This window comes from Pyxicephalus adspersus, chromosome 6 (genome assembly GCF_032062135.1).
Source record: "Pyxicephalus adspersus chromosome 6, UCB_Pads_2.0, whole genome shotgun sequence".
Taxonomy (NCBI): Eukaryota; Metazoa; Chordata; class Amphibia; order Anura; family Pyxicephalidae; genus Pyxicephalus; species Pyxicephalus adspersus.
This window is the reverse complement of record NC_092863.1, coordinates 80,893,762-80,918,054: the sequence shown is the minus strand read 5'-3', so window position 1 is coordinate 80,918,054 and position 24,293 is coordinate 80,893,762. Positions and strand designations below refer to the sequence as shown.

The 24,293-nt window shown below is 38.9% G+C and overlaps 1 protein-coding gene across 1 annotated transcript in view; it reads left to right on the top strand.

Moving 5' to 3' along the window:
- Positions 1-489: 489 nt before the first annotated feature.
- Positions 490-24,293, top strand: part of MAST4 (microtubule associated serine/threonine kinase family member 4) — a 293,670-nt gene continuing 269,866 nt past the window's right edge. Inside the window, exon 1 of the mRNA XM_072416332.1 lies at positions 490-781. Within this exon, the coding sequence (XP_072272433.1) occupies positions 593-781 (189 nt within the window). The 5' untranslated portion in view covers positions 490-592. The remainder of the gene's footprint in view (positions 782-24,293) is intronic.

Below are 24,293 nucleotides of genomic sequence, written 5' to 3'. Positions count from 1 at the left end.
ATTTTGCCTCACACAAAGTAGTAGTTTTCTGTACACCTGGAGGGGAAGTTTTACAATGCAGGTCTGAAAGCAAGCTTAGCTTTGCCCATTCTGCCCTTGTTACCCAATATAACCCCACCAACTATTTTGCTTTATTTTTCATGACAATGTTATTATTGTTTTTAGGACATTCTCACATGTTCTGTTAGCAGATATCAGTATAGTATCTCCCTTATATAGAAAGGCTTCATTTACAGTTTTCAGTAAATAGATATTTATTACTAGAAAAGTTATTGAAGGGTCAGCCTATCACAGGTATTCTCAGCCTATCACAGGCATTCTCAGCCTCACCTGCAGCCTAGGTGCTGCAGCCTGCAGAGACTTCTGCTGGCCACGCCCCCCCAGAGCCGCCCTGATTGGCTGGCGGCAGCGGATTCCCCGGGCACGCCCTGGAGAAGGCAGAGCGGCGGCTTTGCAGAGGCGCAGGTGGAAGGTGAAGCGGCATGACGTTCCGTTTGGTGCCAGCGGTGCCCGGCGTGTGTGCAGCCAGCTGACCTGTGACCCGTGCAGCGCCCATGGTGCCGGAGGCCGGTGTATTCCACAGAAGGGGGCTATGGACGTCAAAGTTTGTGGGAGCAGCGGGGACACGTCTCCTTCCTCCTCCTCTTCCTCAGGTTCGCAGACTCTGTCGGAGGGGGACACTAAGACCTCTTCTGAGGGGAGCAGCACCGACTGCCATTCTGAGGGTGGTCAGCACAGCAGTCCAGGGGAGCAGTGCAGAGGGGACGAGGAAGACGAAGAGGTAAGCCTGGCACACTATATGCCCACCCTGAGATGTTTTATTCTTCATGTATCTGCAGACAGATCCAATCTTCCTCTACTTCTATCCCTGAGTCTCACTTCTCATGCTGCAACAAGAAGTCTCATCTCCAAAACGCAGCAAAGGCGCAAACTCGAACGCTTGCTAACGACGGCATTTCAGAGACCCCTTGCTGTTATTAAATAAAGCCGGTGGGTAATTTAGATCTATTGCACCAGTTTCAGGCAGACTGACCCTTTAAGTCCCCTACATTACAGGCGAATGATCTATTCCTGCTGCGTGTGTGCCTGGCATTGCAATACACACACATGTCATGCATACATTGCTGCGGCGTAGGACGCTCCATCCCGGCTAATGAGCTTTTATACGGCAGACCAGAGCTGATCTGGTATAGCTGCCAGTGATCATTGAAACTCTCTAGCTATTAGAATTGCAGATTTCTATCTGAGGGATCTGCGTCCTGTGGAATGCTGAGACACGCAGAACGTATGGTAATTGCGGAGCGTGTTGCGCCTTAACATCAGCTGCTCATTAGGCTACAACGTCAGGTAACAACTTTGATTTACAAGGCAAAGAGATAAACTTGATGTCTGGGTGGGTGACGCGCGTCAGCATTTCAGGCGGCTGGGTTGTTGTGAGTTACGGGGAGTTGGGGTGGCGGTGATGTGCGTTTTATTCTGTGGATGCTGGTAAATGTGCGATGAAATCTCGGCTTTGTGACCCCAGGTGAGAACGCGCGGTGATTGTGATGAATGCCTTTGTCACACGGTGTGAATGTTCTGGGTGATGTTAGAACGGTTTAGCGCCTCTCCATTTCACAATCTCAAGAGCAATCTGTGACCTTTAAAAAGCCAGTCGTCGGAAGGTCATAAATTCATCCGCACAATATTCATTTATCGCTCCAATAAATGTCACTGGCAAAGTTTTTGGAGATGAATGAAGGCGTCTGAGTGCGTCCGGGTTTATTGTTGTCACCTGTGGATACATTAGAAAAGCGAGGATCTAACTTTCCTAGGCTGGCTTTTAGCATTGAGAAATATGCTTTGTATGGCTAACAATTTACAAGTGTTAAGTTTGCCTCTTTATTTTGTATTTCTGGCGTCCGATCTCTTGCAGCCCCTTTAACACACTTCCTGTCTACATGCTCCAGCGTCACCTTCATGTCATTTATTTGGATCGGTTTAGCTATGGTGACTACTGCCCTTTTATTGGGTCAGCACTGTGGCTTGTGGTCACCCCATAATAGGAAATGCTGTCTTGGCAGGATCACCAGTTTTTACTGATGGTTTACTTCAGCTTTACCTGCTGTCACTTCCACTCGGGGAGATTTCTCAACAGTATAATTTAGATGATAAATGTAGATTGATTACCCTAAGAAAAAAAAATGCTAGGTTTCATATTTTAAAATATCAAGATGGATTTTTGTATTGTATTTATCTGTACGTTTGGTTGCAAGAAGTTTCTCTATACTAATATTCCAACTTGATGTCAGGCCTTTTCCTTTCTTTTGAGTTGAGCAGTTGATGCAAGTACTCCAGCAATCCAGTACGGTCTTCACATATTACAACTACATTGTTCAGTTCCCACAAATGTAAGCCAATGTTAGATACTCTGTATTTGCAGTCACAATTTTCTATACCCCTTGATTGGGTGATGTGGAATATATAATAAATACCTGTGTTGTTGATTGTCTGACTTGCTATAAGGCTTCTGACTGTAGTTGTTTCTAGACTGATTATCAATATACACATGATAACCTTACAGTCACAGATGTTGACACAGATTCCTATAATTGTGTGTGTTTGAGATTATTACATTAATAAATACCACAGTATGGTATTTATTGGAATGGATGCAAAAAAAAGCATTAGTAGAACCCCTTGGACTGGGGGAGTTTGTCGAAATATCCTTTGTAGCTATAGGCGTTGTGGAGTAATTAATATTTAAAAATGGCACTGGAGGCAGTGACATCAGAATCATGGCATCATTTGAATGCGAACAAACACTGACGGCTTGAAAGCTGTTGGAAATTAAATTCTGACTTTTGGGATGTCCTGATCTTTGCAGATAAATTACCTGAGCTACATTGAATTTGGAGATCTGTTGTTACCGGTGGTGTAAATAACCTGGTTGCTAAAATATTTCCTTTTGTTTGTTTGCCATTCTAGACATCTACTTTAAGAAAATGAAGTAACTTTTCTTAAAAATGGCCACAGCTAAAGTCACGCCCTGCAAAACTACAGAGTAAATATTAGCCTCTCCAGATCATACCCCTAACACTGCTTTGTTTCAGACGAACAGTGTCTTGTAGTTCACAGGGATTAATATTATTATTATTACACAGAATTTATATAGAGCTGAAATATTACGCAGCCCTTTACAAAGTCCATAGTCATGTCATTAGCTGTCCCTTCGAATGAGCTCAAATCTAATATACCTACCATAGCCAAATGTCATTAACAATAATTTCCCTCAAAAAATTGACCTTAGACTATTATCCTAACTGCATTTTTTTGGAATGTGGGAGGAAACCAGAATACCCAGGGGAAACCCACGCAAACACGGGGGGGGGGGGGAACCTGCAAACCCAAGCAGAGTGTTCTGGCCGAGATTCAAACCTGGGACCCAACACTGGAAAGGTGAGCCACCTCTGAGCCACCCTGCTGCCCCATTTTGGGATATCAATGCTTCTTGGAGTGCCAGTCTTCCTCCAGGTCTGGCTTTTTCTTCTTAACCCCGATGACCTTTTCTTGCTGAACATTTCTGCTGACCTTAACACCTTTTTTGCTGACCTTAAAAGTATTAATGTGCCCAGGTACATTCATATACATATAAATGTATGATCTGTAGTATTATCTGTTTGTCTTCTCATCCTTCTCGGTCTTCATGATGTTGACGAGTAGATTAGGTCAGTGACTTATAAAGTATGGAAGCCTATGAGTCAGAAGTTGTTCAGCAGTAGAAGCCTACTGTAGATAAAAATGACAGGTGCTCCCCACGGTTGTAAATTTCCTATCCACATAAACCAGTGGGAGCATGTATGGGGGGAGATTTTATGCTTGAACGGGCATTGCTCCTAATGCAACTTCCCAAAAGAAAGGATAGACCATATTATGTCTAATAATAAACAGCAATTCAATAAATCAGTGGGCTAGCTGAGTTCAAGAAATTACATTTGATGGTCCCCAAACATGTGTTTATTTCCCTTTATGTTTCCCAAGTGCATATTGTACCCTGGATGCTTGAGGCGAAAAATAAGATTTGATTGATCCTGGCTCCTGTACAGGGGGCAGCATATCTTAAATGTCATAGTTCACATTTTAGGTATCCCTGTCCATGTAAAAAAATTAATATATTTGTGCGCTCATACTTTCAGTAGTTTCCAAATCTTCACCGCTGGGTCTCTGGCAGTACTGAACTGCAAAGCTTCAGCATTTCTTTGTATCAGCTATTTGTCTACAGGAAAAGTAGCAGAAATGAATGCTTCTGCACTGAAGAGAAATCTTGTGTTGAAGAATCTTTATAAAGCAACATTCCAGGGTTATCAATGTGCTGGTATAGAACTTAAAGTACTTACTGGTCCCTCCCGCTGACCCATACATGCTGTATAGGACACAGTATTGACAAGGAGGTTGGAAGGAACGGTTATGCAAAGAAGGGTGGCAGGAGGTGTAAATTTCCCCTTGACAAATTGGGGGAATCCTATTCCTTCCCCACCCGGAAACAAAAAATATTCAGTTTTGTATCTTAGCTTGTGCTTGAATGGTTGGCTGTACCTTGCCGTACCACCATGCTTGCCAGGTGGTATGTGGTGTTTGTGCTGATATGCTGTGTTTTGGTTTTTAGCAGATGTAGTGCCGTGTATCATGGCCAAACATCTCCACTTTGACCTTGTCTGTCCAAAAGATATTGTTCTTTAAGTCTGTTGTGATGCAACTTTGCAGACCTAAAGGTGCGTACACACTTCCAAGTTTTATCGTTCCAATCGAACGACGAACGATCGATTGGGCAAAAAATCGTTCGTAAAAAAGTAACCAACGACGCCGACGAACGAGGAAACTCGTTGGAAACGAACGACCGGACCGGCGGATCGGATTGGACGACGATCGTTGAACATCGTTCGTGTGTACGGTCGTTCGTTGATCGTCGTACAATATCTACGAACGATCGTGTCGTTACCTCTATGTGCAGTATCGGTGCTATACGATCGTTCATATATATCGTGCAGGAACGTTCGTCGTTCGTTTTCCGACGATAATAATTGGAAGTGTGTACGTAGCTTAAGGCTGTGTGTGTTCATGGCTCTCACTCCTGTGTGTGTTTTGTCTAGATTGGATATCTTTTCTCATCCTTTTCACTATGAACAGTGTTCTCCCCAGCCCCTTTTAGCAAGGTGCACCACCCAGCACAATTCAGTAATAACCTGCTTGTTTTGGTGTGATGACTGAAAAATTGGGTCACAATATTGGGGCAGTGAACATTGGGGGCATAATGGAAAAAATGGGATATAATATGGAGGTAAAAAAGAAAATGAGAACAAAGTATGGGCAGGGGGTTAGAAAGCTGGTATAATTATAGCGGTTACTAGATTCCTATGGCAGCAACAACTGGAAAAACTAATATTGTCATGTTTTGCCCCGCTCACTTTTTAACCACCCTTTAATGGTTTCTTTCAACCCTTAAATAAACAAAAAATTAAAAATTTCAGGAGAACACTGATGGGTAAGACTTTAAAGATGGTTTAGAGTTAGGGTAACATGCTTTAAACTATTCCATTTTCCCCTTAGGGTGAACAGGTCACACTATATTATTCAGCAGGGGAAGAGCCTCTTTACACTAAAGAATAGTGAAAGAAAGCATTTATAAATTGGTAATCTTTGGAGAGCCTATCTATTAAATTGGTAATCAGAAAGCATTCCATCCCTACAGCTAACATTGGTCACATGCCACTGACCTTTGTTGAGTGGTGTTGGTGCCAGAACATGAGAACAAACTGCTACTTCTCCTCTGTTCAAGGACCCACTATCAGCCCAAGTTGAGATAGACTGGGATAGACTTGTAGTCACAGTAGATATAGTTTTTATACAAACATAAAATATATATTTACTTTTTTTAAGGATCACTAAATGACAGGCTTTTATTATAAAGGGTATTGTTTCCTGGCAGCATCTAACACATTTTACATTCTTGCAGCAAGCTATGTTGCAGCTCCTTGTCATATTATTAAACCGTTACATGCAGAGAGATAAGGCTCACGGTAGAATGACTAATGCTTGCATGTTGTGCTATATATTTATACAACAATGACTATAAATACTGCTTACAAGTGAGGCATGGTTTCTTTGAACCCTTTTGACATCCTTTTCCCGTGAAATAGGATTCTCTGTTCCCCTGACCCTCTGCTGCTTCTTTCTGCAATAAATAGAGAGGAATAGTGCAGAATCTGGTTCCCTTATGCCTCCGGTTATAATAAAGTGTTAAAGGAAACTTTTCCTACTAGGAGCATATTGGATGCTATTGCTGGCTTCATCCTGCAAATGTTAGTCTCCTGAACAAATAAACAGATTAGGAGTTCTCGGTTTATTCCTTATTAAGGTCAGTTACTACGTTACAAAGTCAGTTAATCATAATAGCCAGGCAACTTGCTTTTTTTGACGGTTATCATTGTCAGCCCAGGGTTTCTGCCAGGAAAGTGTTACTTCAAGAGACAGTGCCTATTGTATAGAGGAAAAAACTATAGCTTTAGTTAAGAAAGAGTGTGTGTGGTGCCCTTGTCTTTGGTAAAAGCTTGTCATTTGTTTGTGGAATGATAAATGCCAATGTTTTTATATGGGTCAGAGCTTTGACCTGTTCGCAGGGAAGATTTTAGAACTTGGCAGCTTGAAAGGTTGATTCATTTATTATTCTATTAATGTGGGATGCCTAGATCTAGTCATTAAAATGTATTATTAAAATAAATTGAAATTGTGTAGCTTTTTTTTTGGTAGTCTGACTTGTTGTACCTGAGCATTATTAGGATTGTTACTTATGCAGTCGAGATTTCTTTTAAGATTTAGAAAACTCTACTTTAACATTGGCCACTGTTGTGTGTTGCTCTGTTCCATTAAATCCATATTTATTCCATATATTAGCATAATATAATATGTAAAAATTGGTGTAATTGGGTAAAAACCAAGGCACTGTGTATTTAAGACCAAATTCTAGAAATTTAAGCTCCTAGTCTTAAAGGATAACTGTACCGCACATGGACTAGCTCGAGTAGACCCTTCTCCTGTAGTGAACAATGGAAGCCAGGTCTTTTTCGAGTCGGTGCATATATGGTAGCATTCAAGCGTTTACTTACCATGTCTTAAGTACAGATGGAGGGCAGAGGATATTTGTACATTGCAGTGAAAGTACAGTTATCCTGTGGGGGCTGTCAGATTAGCGTGGAGGGTGACAAGTTTTGAGGTTGCTACAGAATTAGGATCTTGGTGATTCTACTTGATGAGTGCAAGGGATGAATTTTTTTATCAAGTAAATGATTTTAGTTCTGCATGAGTAAAACGCACAGACAAGCATTTGAATAACAGATTCAATTCTCCAGTGCCTCCGCAGTTTGGTGCCTGACTAAACAGATGGCAAGCATTTAGTTTGAAAATGTTGCCGTAAACATAACTTTTTGCCCTCCGCTCTAGTTAATGTGTTATCCAGCTGTGCTGCTATTGTTTTATTGCAAGATTTCTGCGTCTCTGCAGGCATGCTTTCACTGTAGCACTTCAAACAAGCAAAGTGCTTGGGAAAAATGTCACCTATAAACTTAATTACTGTTAAACTCGGAGAAGCTTGCTGACACTAGATAAATTTGCAGTAGTTATGCAAGCACAAGGAACCTGTGAGTCTTGGGACACGGAAGAAAGAGGCAACATGGAGCTTGGGTAGGGTGTGGGAAACATAGCTGTATGCAAATGTTTTTTTACATTTTTATATACTTTTGTTGAAAAATGACCAGATATAGACATGGTTCTTGTGTAGTACAAATGATCAAAGTGTATCGAAACCCAGGAAAGAAATTTTGCATAATGCGACTATACCAGCCTTTGGATGTGGTGGGTACATTCATTTCTGAATTTTCCATTATTTTCACCTAGTTAACCATTTTGTAACACCTGTCCTGGTCTAGGGTTACCATACTTCTGGATGTATCTATAATATGGGGGGAGGTGTTCTTTATTTCAGAGGTAATCTGGGCAGGTGATAACACTGCTGCACTGTTTGATAGTGTTTTGTACTTACTGAAAAGATATTCAGTATATAAGTACATTTATCAGCCCAGAAGAGAACAAATAGAGCTTTGTTGTTAGAGTTTACATACACCGTGTTTTGGACAGCCCTGGCTCTGTTGTGAGCTTAAACCAGTCATATTTAGTATCTGCTAGAATTAGAGTTTTTATTGTCAGAGGAATCATTTACTTCGAAATATCTGCTGCCATTATAGAGCTGTGTCAGCAATCTGACTATCTCATTAATTCCTTCAGTCACAAGTTAGCAGGAACAAAAAGTCAGAATAGTGTTGGAAGGCCTGGTCTGTTTGCTTGTTGCAGTATAATGATTCAGACTGTATTTCAGACGGACATTTGATGAGAATAAAAACCAGGCCGCTGGTGTTTTTAAAGGAACAATTTGGCAGTGGCAACCTCTGTGTAATTTAAAGTAGAGCTGTTGCAAATGTAAGAAGTCTATGCACAGACCAACGCTTCGTATACACGTCAGATGAAGCCGAGATCCCCAAACATTGTTCATCAATCTAAAAGAGCACAGTGGGGTGCTGTTTTCTCCTCCTCCTCCCCCCCCCATCCCCCATCGAACAACCCATTGTGTGTACAGAACTTGGTTGTTCATTTGTCATTGGAACCCATCATAACAGATTGTTTCCAGTTATGCCAATCTGACATACCAGGGAGTAAGATGGAAGAAGCTCTTCTGTCCTAGACTATCTAGTTTCTTGCCGTAGCATGCTATCAACAGTAGCTGTGCCTGTAAACATTAGGGTAGGCAATATAAAGACTTATATTGCCATGACTATAGACATTGTACAGCGCTGCATAATATGATAGCGCTATATAAATACTGTGTAAAAAAAAATAAGGTTTTAAATCAATATGTTGTGGAAGGTTTTCTAGTTCTCTCTCTTCTGTACAGCTGAATCTGCTGTACAGCCTGTTGCTCTGTTTAAAAAAGATCACCATGCACTATATTTAAAGAGTATTGGTAAGAACTGTAAGCATCCAAAAGCAAAATGCATCCAAGCACTTGTGGTGCACATGGTAATTAGTGGTTGTTGCAAAATATTCATCTCTGGTGTCGCATCTGAAAGTTGTTGGTATCTGGGGTGCTGCCTGCCATCCCATGCACAGATGGTGATAAAAGAAGAAAGATGGCCCAAAGCGAAAACAAAAAGGGGGCAGTAGGTGGAGGGTTACATGACAGGGTAAGGGGGGGGGGAGATTGGAGTTGAGGGGGCTTGATGGTGATAAGCAGTTAGAGGGGTTTGATGAGCGGCTTCAGAACTAGGGGGGTAAAGTGGGGAGATGAGGTGGTAAAAGGGGCAGAAAAGTGCGGGAAGGTCAGTGACACAGAGAGGAGGAAAAGTCTCTCACCCTAGGTTTTGGGGGTTTGTGATATTTTATTTGTCACGGTGGGGCGTTTTTGTGGTTTCATGAAGTGGATTTGTCTATGCATTCAATAATGTGGGGGGCCCGATTTTCATCAGGTTATGGATTTCCGGTATTTGGTAAGCCTCATGGGACACTGGCTTGTCGTGCGGCTTGGTGTGAGCATTTGGACACCTGTAAACAGTCCCTGAGGTGGCGTGGTAATGGCTGGGGGCCTTTTTGTGGTTTGCAGGAATATGCATGTAGAATCTGGCAGTGATGAGGGGTGCTGTCATGGACCTACAAAATATCTGGTAGAATTTACTGGTAAATATGATTGGATGTTAAATGTTGTGTAAATAAACTGTTGTGGTTAATATATGGCTGCTATGGCCAGTTATATCCAAAGACAGGTCCAAAGGTTAATGAAGAGTGATGGTCGATTGGAAAGCAGAGGTAAGAAAGTCTTCATCCCCTTTACACTTGTCATGGATTTCATGTAGAATGAATGGAGTGTGCGGCATGAATATGCTCGAGGGCCCAGGAAATATTCTAGAAAAGTTGGTACATCTTGCTCAGTCAGGCTGGCTTTGCACGTACATGTAGCCTCCATCAGAGCCCAATAAGTGTTGTGTTCTATACTCCACAAATGCATTTTAACGTTTTAAGAGGTTGGTCTTACCCGAGTCTGAAACTATCACTTAATCATTCTTTGTAGACACTCCTAAAAAAATATAATGTAGAGGCAACCCTTACCTTTTCTACCTCTTCCTTCACAGTGTTTTCTGTAAAAACTACAAGTGCTCTGCAAACTGCACTTACAAGGCAGCTAGAATGTGGTTGCTATGGGCACTGCTGATGCGCATTCTGTCTATTGTTTCTTACGTGGGACCCATTATGAATAAAAGTAAACTGTTCTTCTTGAGCACATTCCATTCTTCTCCGTCTACCCTAGAGCAGTTTGCAGAAATATTGTACCTACAATTCTAAAGCAAAGGAGAACATTTTACCTAAACCCCAGAACTAAAAAAAGTTATATACTGCTGCATACCAGTTCTTAGATCCTTTGAAACTATGTACACAAATGTAATAATTATCGTTGGAAACGATCGTTCGTCCGATAATCATTAACAAAAAAAGTGCACAACGACGTCGATGAACGAGGAATGTCGCTAGGAAAGAACAACCGTCCCGGCGGATCTGATTGGGTGATGATTGTTTGCTATCTAATGTGTGTATGATCGTGTAGTATTCGTGGTTGTTTCTGTGCTACACTTTCTCCTTTACATGTCACTTCTTGCATTGTGTGTACATTATTGGTGGATTATATTTGAACAATCGCATTGTTACAACGTGTACAGAATTGTGCACTATACAATCGTTCAAAATAATCATACAAAATTGTTATCTGTCGTTAGTTGTTCGTTTTCTAACGACAATTATTGCACGTGTGTACCTAGCTTTACAGAACTGAAATCTCAACAAATCAGCTTTTGCAGCTGTCTGTTAACTGTAAAGACCTTCATGTATTTAATGTTGAGGAAAGATGGGGTATGTAGTCCAAACCAAAAGCACAGCCTCTTCAATAGATACAGTGCATTATTGGCCATTTCACACTTGTGGCTGAACGCAGCATTCTACTGCAGACTGGCTGGGGATGGCTAAGAACCATTTTGTGCACTTATTTGCACGGGGCTGTACTTGAGGTTCCTGAAAGCGACAAGTAGCTTCTGGCTGCACGCTTGTTTTTCTTTTGTGGAAGAAGAACCAAACCTCAACTGCACTCCATCTCACGTAGCCTCGTGATAAAGATGCTGTCAATCTCTGTGGTTGACAGTTTAGAAGTTGAGGAGGAATGGCTGGGCGTGTCTGACAGTCGGGGTTTTAGGTCTAAAAGGGATTTAAGTGATTGCTATCACCATGGCACAAGATGTGTGTCACTTACAGTATCATCATGTGCAAATAAAGGGAAAAAATGTAAGCAAATCAGCCTGCGCATTTAGGTTCAGGTAAGCTGCAATACATTGTTTGTAGTGTTAGATACAATTTGAAAAAAAAAAAAGATGCACAAGTGGGAACACTTTGATTTTTACTTCTAGTTTTATAATTGTATATTCAATCATATGTCTGCAGCTTTTTAAGCTCATGTGCTGTTCAATTTTCATTATAAATTCACTGTGAGTGCCTGAGTACATGAAGTCCTGGAAGTGATATTGTTTGTTTTTGTGCACAGACACAAGGAAGAGAACAGCTTGCTTCAGGTCACATAGAACTGGCAAGTGAAGTGAAAAAATTATATCCGTTTCCTTCTCGATCTATTGTGGAAACCTCAGTAGTTTAAAGAGGATCTCCAGGCAGCACTAAGGATTGCTAGTTCTGCATGCTAGTTTGGTGTTTTGCCTGAAGAGCAGATGTTTGAACCACCTTCTAGGTGAGGACCTATAAATGTCCTGTTTTATGAGTATTTATAGGTATATGTATCTGCATATGTGCTGCAGATTCTTGTAATTTAAATATTTTCCTTTAGTTAGTGTAGCGTTCAGAATAATTTTTTTAAACTCCCACAATGATCATTAGTGTCATACAGCTGGCCTTTTCACATGGCTTTAGTCCCAGAGCTATGCAGGCATTATCATCTGGAGAATAATCAGCAGTTCAAGGAATTCCTAGCAATCCCTCCCTCTGGAAGAACCCTTGTTGGGAATGGCTGCTTTATTGTATTGTATATTGTTGAAGTCTTCCAATTTTTACTTGCAAAAATCAAATCCAAGGTGCCATTATTTTATTGAAATCTTTATTTAAAAATTGTAAATTGAATGCAACAACCTAAACATTTTAAAGTGTTTTTAAAGTTTGTTTTTTCAAATATTAGTAATTGGGTTTAGGTAAGGTTTTGTAAATTAAATCATAATGCATAGCATAATAAAGGTGACTTTGGAGTCCAGGCTACAGGGATTGAGGTGAAACAAGTTTTTTTTCTAAATAATACAAACAGGGACAATTGTGTTGATACCCCTTTACAGTGCTCAACCCGGAGCTGAAAGAAGTTGTAGGCAGGTGGCAGTATCTGTATTGTGACCCAACAATTTAGGAACCACCCAAAAACAGCCAGGCCGTTACTGAAGAGTTCGGGCTAAAAGGAGGAGAAGGCTGAAAAGAAGATTGTCTTTAAAAATAATTTGAAACTAATGAAAATGGAATTGACAAAAAGCCTCATATTTTGTTGCAAAGCCTTTAAAGCAATTAATTGCAAACAAGCAATCTAAGTAACTTTCAATACAACTTCTGCACCTGGTTTGTCCAGTCAAACTGCCCCAGCTGTGTTAGGTTTGGAGGGCATCTTTTCCAGGCTACATATTTCATGGTGAAATCAACGGTCAAAAAATGATACTTCAGAATATTCGAAACGTTTTGTTTTTAGGCATTTTTTTTCTTTAGCTGTGTGTTTTTAGGTCATCACCATGTTTCACTTCAAAATTTCTTGATAGTCTTGAGATTTCATTGTTTATATTTCAAGGAACACAATCAAATGCAGGCTTAAAATATAACTGAGCCATCTCAGTGTTTCACAGTTTATGGTGGTGTTTTCTCTGAAAGCTCAATTTTATGTATGTAGACCTGAAACTGATGTAATTTCCAAAATTATCCAACTTGCCTCCTCATCTGTCCTAAGAATAATCTCTCAATAGCATTGTGGCATGGCAATATGCATTTTAGCAAATTCTATTCTAGCTTTAATGCTTTTTTCAACAGTGTAGCTCTCTTTGGTCTTGTGTTGAGCCCACTCGTGTAATCAAACACTGATGAACCTAGATTGGGGCAGGGTCCTCTCCCCCTCGTGTCACTGTCTGTGTCATTTCAAACTCCTATTTAATGTACAGCACTGCATAATATATTGGTGTTATAATAATTCTGTTTATTATTAATAAAAATATTAATATTAACCTTGGAGATCAGCTTGTATGTCTTTCTTTGTCTTTGGCCTTTTGTTTACAATCACCTATCCTTGTGCTCATTCTGGTGTGGCCCACAGTTGTCAAAGGAACCTCAAGCTTCTTGGAGATGGCTCCATAACCTTAACATGCCTAATAATAAGAGAAGTAAGGATTTTCAGTCTGATCTTCTCAGATAATTCTTGCCTTCGCTATCTTTGGTCTGAGTCCAGTGTGGGACATATGATGATACCAAAACAGCAGAGTGACTACTTTTTTCCATTTTAATAAGCTATATGCTTCTAATGAAGACTAATCCAATTATTTATGAGGGAAGGGGGTACCAAGAAATGTCTCCAGGTTGTTTTAGAGTACCTTTGTAGGCAATATTTTATCTATTTTCACACTTGTTTTGCTATTTTCTGTGACCTGATCAAAAGCAGGTATATATGGGATAATTGTTTCACAGTATTTTTTTCCGTGGAACCCTAGAGCTCATCCAGAGGTTGCTATGGTTTCCCTGTGCAATGGGCAATTTGTGCATCTCAAGTATATTTAAGTGACACCAATGATTTTTTTTGGTTATCTGTGGGATTCTTCCCACTGATCACTTTACTAATACTTTGACATGTGTATATAGTACCTATAGCAGGGACTATAGTTTACACTATTATAAACATCCACATGGTTGGAGATGGTCTTTTTGTATAAACCATTTACAGGTAATACATTTTTTTTTTGTATGCATATGTTTCAATATATTGCCAGTTAATCGGAAAAACCACAAAAATGAGAAGTGCTGTAAAAGCTGTGCTTTTGATAAGTCACATGAGAGTCATCAACTCAAGTACTGCAGGCGAAAGTTAGGGAAAAAAGCGGCTGGACCCTGGAGTTTCCTGCACTATGTTTGCATTGGCAGCCACTGTTATTTGCTTAAAAAATATTTTCAAAACTATTATTGCATCAGCTGTTGTAGTGTTCCTTTTAGCCTTAGTGGGTTATTTTGTATGTGTACTTCCTCAATTGTGTTACATTACCTCATATTTGGATGCATCGTGTTTGAGAGTTCTATATATTGTATAGTAAACCATATAGTTTTATATCTTCTGCCAGGTGTGGTGGTAGTAATGTCTGTTTTAGAGAAATCTGCCATATTGTGTGCGGCACCCAGAAATGTTACAACATTGACCAAAATGTGGTATTGTTTCAATTTTATTTGAACATAAATTATCTTTAAAATATTTTGTTTGGCTTGTGATATCAAGAAAAATATACATTTATCAGAGCAAGTTTTAAACAATTTAGTGCCCCAATCTGTCCAGAACAACTAGCTGAAACATCTGTACTTCTGTACATTTTACTTCTTTCCATTGCTACTCTTCGAAATTCTACTTGTATCCAGCAGTGCTAGTAAATATGGCGACTACATCTCCTTCCAGCAACTCTAACCCCACCATTGGGTGATTTTGTTTCGAAATTTTGGTCATATGGCTCTAGCCTTTGTGTATATAATAAATTGTCTTCACTGGAGACTATCTTTTGTGCTTGATTCCAGCGACACTAGAACAGTTTATAACTGTTCAGGTCTATGGAGAAAGTGGAATTAGCTGGAGGGTTCCCTGCTTGTGTTTTGCTTCGTAGAAAATGGGTTGCAAAACTACATCGGGGGAAAGATGCAAAGATGCTCGCCTTAGAGATTTTTCCCCTAAATGATGATTATCGTTGTTCTCACTTGACAATGATCTAGCGTAGGTTTATACTATAGCTTAAGTCATTCCAAAATAGTTTGTCCCCAAGGAGAATAAACCCTCTATCCCAAAGAGTAAGAGTTAAATCCAGTCATTCTCTGTCTAGCTTTGTCAAGTTTCATTTTGCTGCTCTGACAGTATATTCAGGCTAATAAATAGACATTTTTTTGTTATTTGTATGTTTTTTAGTAGGTAGGAAATGGTTGGCGTGTTCAAATTCTGTTTAGGGAACAATTGACTTTCATGTGCAATACAGTAGAATATTAGGGAAAGTTTTCAGTCATACTGGTTGTTAGGTTTTCTACCAAACCCATAAGACCAGTGGATATTTGGGTTAATCTGTTGTGTAGTAAACTACCTAGACAGAAATGTAAATTTGTAATAGTATCAAACCATATGCAAAAAATCTGTTTAGTGTTTAGAACATCTTCAGCTGATCCAAGGGTTTCCTAAAGAACATTTTACGAACTTTACATAGGTTAGATTTCATACAAAAGTATATAATAAACTAGGGAACCTCTCTGTTTTAAACAAACAAAATAGGAATTCTACAGTGGTACAGGTACTAAAACCCTAACACTCGATTAATTGACTGCATTTACAATTTTAGAATAATAACACCTAGGGGGGTACATTGTTTGTACCAAACTGTTGAAAGCAATCCTTTTTTTCCCAGCACTGAACTGTAATCACTGCTGTTCTTGATGCTCTAAAAGATTTACCCATATCTTGCAATTCCCATAAAGATTTTTTGAATCCAGTTCCTGATGTAATAAGCTTTTTGTGTTCGTGCTAATTATGTACATATCTGCTTTGAGTAAATGCAGTTTCTTAAAGGGGAATTAAACTTAAAAATTAAACTAATATCACCATTCCTTATTGCAGAAGTGACAGGCTATATATGTCTACTAAACTTTCCTCTCTTTGTTTCTTCACTTGCATCAGCATCTTACCCAGGTTCAGGTTACTCTGCCATCTTGATTGGTCAGGGCAAAGTGACGTAACTTCCAAAGATGCCAGAGGTTATTCATAACTGGCAGCAATGTAAGCCAAGATCGTACATTATAGAAGAGATTGCTATTTGCAATTTTTTTTGTAACAATGACACCATCCAAAAAGAAATGTCCTGACCCATTCATTTTACCTTTCATATGAAAAGTTGCAAAAATTTGTGTTCCAGGGCCCTGGAAACTACTGGTTCTAAAATTTGGTGTGTGTTATTGAGGAAAGGTGTCACCCTTACCAGTTTTGCATTTTTAAATGCATGGTCTTTAAAGGTTATTATTTAGAAATGGTTTGTATTTGATACTTTTATACTGTTGTAGTCTTTTTATTCATTTGCATCAGCCTATGTGCTGTCTCTCTGTGTCTATAGGTGAATGTAAGCGTAAAGCCTTTCCATGAAAGATGCTGAAAACAGCTGTCACCCTCTAGGAAGATGTTGCTTAAATGAATAAGTCCAATCCATTTTGTCATGCAGAAACAGCGACAGCTGGAACTGAATCAACAAAATTAAAATGAATTTATTAGCAGTGACCTTTTCAGAGATTTCAGGGATGTCCACCTTTGTGACATTTGCTAATGATTAGAAGTGGCTTGTCTATGGCTCTTTAGGTGTCACAGCAGTATGTGTTCCTGGCAATTATTGGGTGGATTGTGAACTATCTCTGATAATTGGACATCAAATTCTTGCACGTGTTACAGTTAAATCTTTAAACTTCTGGCAAAGAGCTACATACACAGGTAAAAATACATGAAAGTTGTCTTAGGTACCAAAGGATTTGTAATTTGGTTCACTCAGCCCTGAGATTTATATAGCCTTCCAGTGACCCTACTTTTTGCCTGTTGCAGTTAAGCAACACAGCAAAGTCACCTCCCTGCTTCCAGCCTGTGATTGGCTATTGTAAAAGCACCAAAATATTGATGAGGTTATCTCTTCTGTCCACAGGTCCAGCTCCTTCCTTTTTCTGTTCTCATTGCTGATATACAGTGAATTACAAAAGGCTGACATTAAATGCAACTTTAGGTATTTACATTAGCTGTATATAAAATATATATTTTTATTCTTTATTGCATTAATTTGTCTAAGTTGCCACAAGTTTAAAAATATTCACAAATGTAACAAGGTGTTTTAGAAAATGTTATTTATGAGGTTTTGTTACTGGACCATTTTTGATACAATTATAGCCATGTACACTAACGCAAAGAACACCAATCCTCTTGAATTCATCTGGCTCCAGTAGAATAAAATGTGGTGCTATCTGCATGCTACTCCTCTTCTCAGGTTTCATTTTTGCATTGCATTATTAAGTGACTTTAAACTCCATCCTTCTGCATAGTTGTACAGGTTGCTATGTCCTATTTTACTTACTCCGATTTCATCTGTCACCTTACAGTTAAAACTGAAGTATGTCTTATAAAACTGCATCATTTTTGACTGGAGGACAGATGTCCAGCAGCATCTTGCCTCATGGTACTTGGCCCACCTTTTTCGATTCCATTTTTTTTTTTCTTTAGGGGGGCTCGGCATCACATGTACATTATACTGCTGGCCTTATTTGTCTGCATTTAAAGACAGGACATGGCAGAGCCAACCTCATTTCTTGTCTAATAGACTGCAAGATTCATCCAGCCCACATCCTCCCCATCTGTGCACTCCTGGCCTTAGTCTATTGGCTATGGGTCTTATGTCTTTTTAGTCATTTAGTCTCGGCTTCATTTGTGGAATTACCTAGGGTGGTCTTGTGTTTACACTACATTCTGTACAGGTATGTCTATGTGCTGATACAATGGCCCTGATTTTATGAAAGCTCTCCAAGGCTGGAGAAGATGCACGTTCATCAGTGAAGCTGGGTGATCTAGCAAACCTGGAAAGGATCTGGTCCAGGATTGAAAGCATTTGCTACCAAATACCAAATGACTTTTAAGAAATTCATTACAGGTTTGCTGGATCACCCAGCTTCACTTATGTGTATCCTCTCCAGCCTTGGAGAGCTTTATTAAATCAGGCCCAGTGTGTAAGAGGCTGTTCTGTGAGCTGAAGAACTCACTGTCTTTGATGAAGTTTACCATTCTGCTTTCAAGGTGTTTGTTGAACACAGACTTCTGCTAAACAAGCACTCATTGGATTCGTTAACCACAATGCAAGAGGGACAGAGTACACAAAAGCCAGTGTACTAACTGCATCACGGTCAAAAAGAAAAGACACTACGCAGGGAGAGGTCCTGAGTGTAGTTCAGATTTAACCTGTCGGTATTTTTTTTAAAATGTAGGCGGAAACCTGCACAAAACCAGCGCAAACACATTCACGACACTACATACAAAGTCTTGAACCATACATCAGAAAAGCCACCAGTGTGGCCACATCAGCATACATGATAATTTAAATGACAATTGCTTTGTAATTAGCAAGTAGGGATTATTGAGGTGTCTTGTAAGAGCACAGGTCCCCAATAGCCTTCCTCAGAAATGTTGTCAACATAGTGGTATTGAGTAACATTAAATAACTTCAGCTTCTTTTTTTTCTTTCTCCTTGATTTCATTATCTTTTATGTAAATTTAAACAAGTCAATGTCATATGTCATTGCTGCTTCTGTAACTGATGTGGTGGTCTGCAAATGTTTTGTCAATACTTATTATTGACCTCTAGTTAATGGCCATTTGCATGCATATCAGTAGTATTGGCTTGTGCTTTGTCAAAATTCGTTCTGACAAGTTACACTCCAGTGATCTTTCGCTGAAAATTTCTTTGAATTTTTACAGCACCAGGTTTGTAGGCAGTGCCACCCTGGGTCATGTGATCAGTGTCTGTTATAATAAGAGAGAAACTATTGTTTATTTTTGCGTCTCTGAAAATTCAATTCTTTATTAAAAAGGTTACTTTTCTGATGTAAAAAAGAAACTGTAAATCCAATCACATCAGTGCCATACAATCTTTTAACATGTAATTATCACATATCTTTTTTTTTTTTTTTTTTTTACCCTAGCATTTATTAATAAAAAATTTGGTGATTCTGCCATAAAACTTTCCTGTTACAGAAAGAGTTATCTTTCCTCACCCTAAACCTAGAGTTTTTTAATTTTTTAATTTTTGTATTTGTTGTTTATTGTAAGCCAATAGACGTTAATTTGTAAAATGAGGCATAGCTTCTTAATGCCTCATAAAGATAAAGATAACCTCCCAATAAAAAAACGAATTTGGCTCAATAAATCTGCATTTACAGATTTTTCCTTAGTCCCCACTAATATATGGATCTAGTATACCAAATGTAGCTTGCTTTGAGATGTGTGGCAATGATGCTGCACTGCATCTGAATTCAGAGCAGTAGACAGTGCCCACTCGCACCACAGTGGGATCGAAAAATTAGTAAAGAGCCAGGCATTTTCACTGCTCATTTTATGTATATATCTTGTCAATCATCCCCTGAGCACACCTAGTCCTGCTCATTGCTTTGACACCACTGCATCTGTTTCTAAACCCTCCAACTGTGATCTGCAGTGTCTGGGACTTGCTTAGACTGCTATATAGGTGCTTTTATTTGTCTTTAGGTAATTGGTTTGGCTCCTGCAAAGAGGCCATGCAACGCAATTTATTTTTTGTGCATTTTTTATGTTTGGTTGAAGCAGGTTTTCAAGGACCACAATTGGTTGCAAGCTTGGGTTATTGTACATTTGATGGCCCTGTGGGTTTTGTTCAACTGTCATCTGTCAAACTTGATACGTTTTCAGATGCTGTGACTGCCTGTCCTCTGTACTATGTGAGGGACAAATAAACTGCACATTTCATATCTATAGAGAGCTGATCATTAGCAGCTAGTGTTGAGCGAACCCGAACTGTAAAGTTCGGGTCTGTACTGAACTTTACGATTTTGGGTACCCGAACCTGAACTTTGAGCCGAAGTTCGGGCGAACACGAATTTCCAGGTGTTCGCTCATCCCTATTAGCGGCACAATAAACTTGTATAGATATCTGACTCTTGAGTATCAGTAGGTTTGGTTATTTTATTTTTTGTTATTGTTGATGTTAAATAGAGATCCCTGAATTTACATGAGAACATCAGGCAGTTCACATAATTTTGTTGAATTCGTCTTTTACTTGTTCACATTCTAAGGCTAGCAAACTGTTATTTTGCATTCCAGTCCATTGTCCGTTCCCTATGTGCACAGCACAAGCAGTTTGCCTTGGCTTATCAGAAAATGTTCTGTTCTGCACTAGTAACTGCTACATAATAATGTGGGAAAAACAAATCTTACAGCAGAAATGGTCCCACTGCTCTATGTGTTAGTAATGTGTATGGTTTCTTTTATTGTATTTCTGGGTATCCCAAAAATTCCCAATGTTTTTTTTTTTTTGTGGCGTTCTGGTACATCTTTCCTCCGTTAGACTCCTCTAGCCTTCTAAAGTCACAACATATTAGGGTTTTTGCGGCTTTACAGCACACATTGTGACAATCACTATAATATACACCCAGTGTTTTATATTTTTCTTGACCAGCTTCTTCCAGGAACACTTCACTCTGTGTACTCCTTTTCATTTTACATAATGAGTGATTGATTCTTTCACGAGTTTGAGGTGAGCTATTTGTGGCTTTGGGCTCCTTTTGTTTACATACATAAGCTGTGCTGTTGGCTTCTTGAATAGGAAGATGTGGGAATATTGATTATTTCATCCTACTATTGACTCTTTCTCCTCGGGGAGTCAAGCCCTTGTCAATAAACTTGAAAGCTTTACGCATAGAAGAAAGCTGTACCGTGATTTTGTCCTAATCCATCAGCATCTCGTTCATCAGATACACTTAAATTCGCATCCCTGGTAACCTCAAATTTTATTGTTTCAATGTTTCTTTAATTACCTTGTTGTTGTGGGTGATTGTAACCTTGCCACTGTAGTCTTCATAGAAGGCTCCCAATCTGTGCTTTTTGTATCATCCAATCGATATTACTAGGATAGGTGGACCAGATGGCTGCATTGCTGATTTGTAACATTTGCTAGATTAAATTATTTTATGAAGAACACTATACACGTGGAGAGAATAGAATAGAATTGCATATAGTGCTTGCCTGCTGCATGCCATTTTTGGGGTTATTGTCTTTTGGTAGAAATTGATAAAATGCATATTGGTATTGATTTGGTTGGTAGATTGATAGTGTGCAGTGTTTTATGGGCAGGTAATGTAGAGAATGCAGTAACACATAACAATATGGAAGTAGTAATTTGTTATAACACTAGATGTAAAGAGATTATATTTTTAACATGATTGGTTGCTATTTGTTAATGTTATCTAATGTTTTCCTTTAAACTTCTTGTTACAGCTGAATACTTTTTTTGGGGGGGTCCATTCACACATTAGGATTAGCACACACACACACGTTAGCATTCATTGTGCTAAGATAGGTCAATTTATTTAAATGGGTTGGCTAACACCAAAATGGTAAAAAACATGCATGTAGTATGGCACCTATGTCTAAAAATTTGAATGGGCCCCTAGTATGTGGTGATCTGCAGAGTGTTGTTTTGTTGATGTGGCAGAAACACAGGATTTGAAAAATGGTAGAAAAATTACCAAAAGTCAAATATTCTGCATGTAGTGTTTAGTAATGAAGTTCTCATTAAACAGGAGACTATATTATCTGATGAGTAAGATCTGTAATGTGGCCAACTGACTCCAAACAACATAGGGTGCACGTCTTGCCATTTTGAGAAGCACATTTACAGCAGCAGAGCTAAATGCTACATGCAGCAATCAATAGCGATCAAATATTTATAAACCATTTCCGTTTTACTTACCTGAAGAAACATTTTACACTAATGTGACCTCTGATCTTTTCCTTATTTAGCAGTTTTCCTGGGTAGAGTTAAGTGATGCCTACATGTCACACAGCATTTACATTTACATGCAGCTAGCTTTACCAGACTGAACGATGGCTCCATAGGATATGAGGGTACGGCTAGGACTTCTGTACACAGACATTTGGGTTCAGTCCTTCTGGGTGTCATTCTCTTTTCTGCATTACCAGTCACATTAACTTTTTTTATCTTGCTTTCAGTGTGGGATAGGCAACTGGTAAGGTGTTCTAGCATCACCGATAGGTTGATATTCCAGGATCACCAGAATACTATATAGCACTGAAACCCAGGGAAATCGCCAGGGAATGGCCAAACATAGTCTGTATGTCCAGATAAAGCTTGTAATTTCTGCTTCCTCTGTATCTCAAAGCTTACCTGGCAGTTTATGCTGGAGAGCAACTTTGCTTTGCAAATGTGTTGGTATTATTAGAGGTTTTTCAGTTTCATCCTTTTACTTCTCTTGTGGCGTTTTGGATTGTGTGTGGCGGTGCTGGATGTGACCTGGATGTGTGTGCCAGTTAGTTGGCAGTCAGAATGCTGGTTCTTCAGATGTATGGCTTGCATGTTTGTGGTGGGAAAATCATAGTAATTAAGACCTACAACTTGATAAATAAATAACTTTATTTGTCTGTCCCAGGATAGTAAGGTATAAATTCCCAAAACAAGCTGTTTTTAAGTTGCCTACATCAAACATGATATACAATTTTTAGTTTTTAAATTGTAAGGGTGATAAGTTGATGAGAACTTACATTTTATTATGTTACCTTATATTAGTAAAAGAAAAAGTAATGCAACTATCACAACAAACTGGTAAATATATACATTTTTTTGAATGTTAATTTTGATCTGCTTTAACTTTATAGTAAAGCTTGTAAATGCTATATTACATGCAGTTATGTGTATGCACCCTTTTTTTAAATTTAATTTTCTTCAAATATACAAAGTAATATGCTTCAAATATGCTTTGTAATAATAAAAAGTGGACATTGTTAAAACTAAAGGGAACAATATTTCAGTATTGCAAGTTTATGTATTATGTAACCAGATAGAAGTTATTATGGCTTTTCACATTTAAACAATGCCTTAAGTTTAGATAGTGAACACAAAGTTGCCATCTTGGACAAAAAGGTTAAAAAAATATACACATGCTCTTTTTCAAGGTGTTTTACATGAAAAGTGCATGCATGTATTGCAATGCTATATATATTCACTATTAAGGTGTCTTCTATGTGAACAACATTATTTTCTGTAAAAAGCTTCTAAAGGCCATGTCAACATATTAGAAGAGCACAAATATTTTCAGGTCGTGATTCATATGTACACAACGTGTAGGCACCTGATATAATGAGGCACTGGAGCTGTAATCTAATAGTCATTCAACCTGTGCTGATCTAATAGTCATTAAACGAGTGGTTCACCTCCCCGTTCTCGCTTGGTGTGTGTCAGAACATGCATGGCTTGGTATTGTGGAAACCTTCGCACGTGCATTAAATATCTTTATAACAAGACAGCAAGTCTAATAATTTTTACATGGTTGTGGGATGGGAAGCTTGAATATGACAGTTGTTAATTTTCTACCAGCAGTGGGTTTTTAGTCATGACCTACTTTTCATCTGGCATCAGGCTTGCGTGTGTTGCTAAACTCTTTTTATGTTTGATCTGCCTGATTTTAGCAAGGCACTTTTATATTTTGTGTATTTTTATCAGCTGCAGCCCGTTAAGTATAGTGACCCTTGTGATGTTTATCGCAGAATATTTACTGTAGCATAAACAGTGGTTTACTTTAAAGAGAACTTGAGAGATTTAAATTGCCATTTCTGTCCAAAAAATACAGCTTGCCTGGTTTGTGTTCTTATCATCTGCTTTTAATATGGTATGAATCAGTGACCCTGAATGAGTATGCAGCTCAGATGTTTGGATAAGTGCCACAATCTTCATGCTTGGTTCAGGTGTGTGTTTGAAACTGCTGAAACCAAAGAATCAGCTTTACATCCAGGACATTTGCGGCCATTGGAATGAGTTCAGCAATGGCAACTTTCATAATCTTTAGTATAGGTTCTCTTTAACTTGGCATACTTTAGCTAATCTGTCTTAGAGCTGGATCCCATAACCTATACATCTCAACATAATGCGTCTCGAGGTGAAAGTGGCCATCACAGTACGGGACTTTGCCACTTGATATTAGAGATGCCTTCCTCATGTCTGTTATTTAATAACAAATAGGGACATGTTTTAGAAAGCAGTAGGTAAGATTCACAATGTACAAATCCACATAATGATTGAAGCGGCGAGGCATTAGCAAAACCAACCTGAGGTATGTTCCATTCCAGTGGG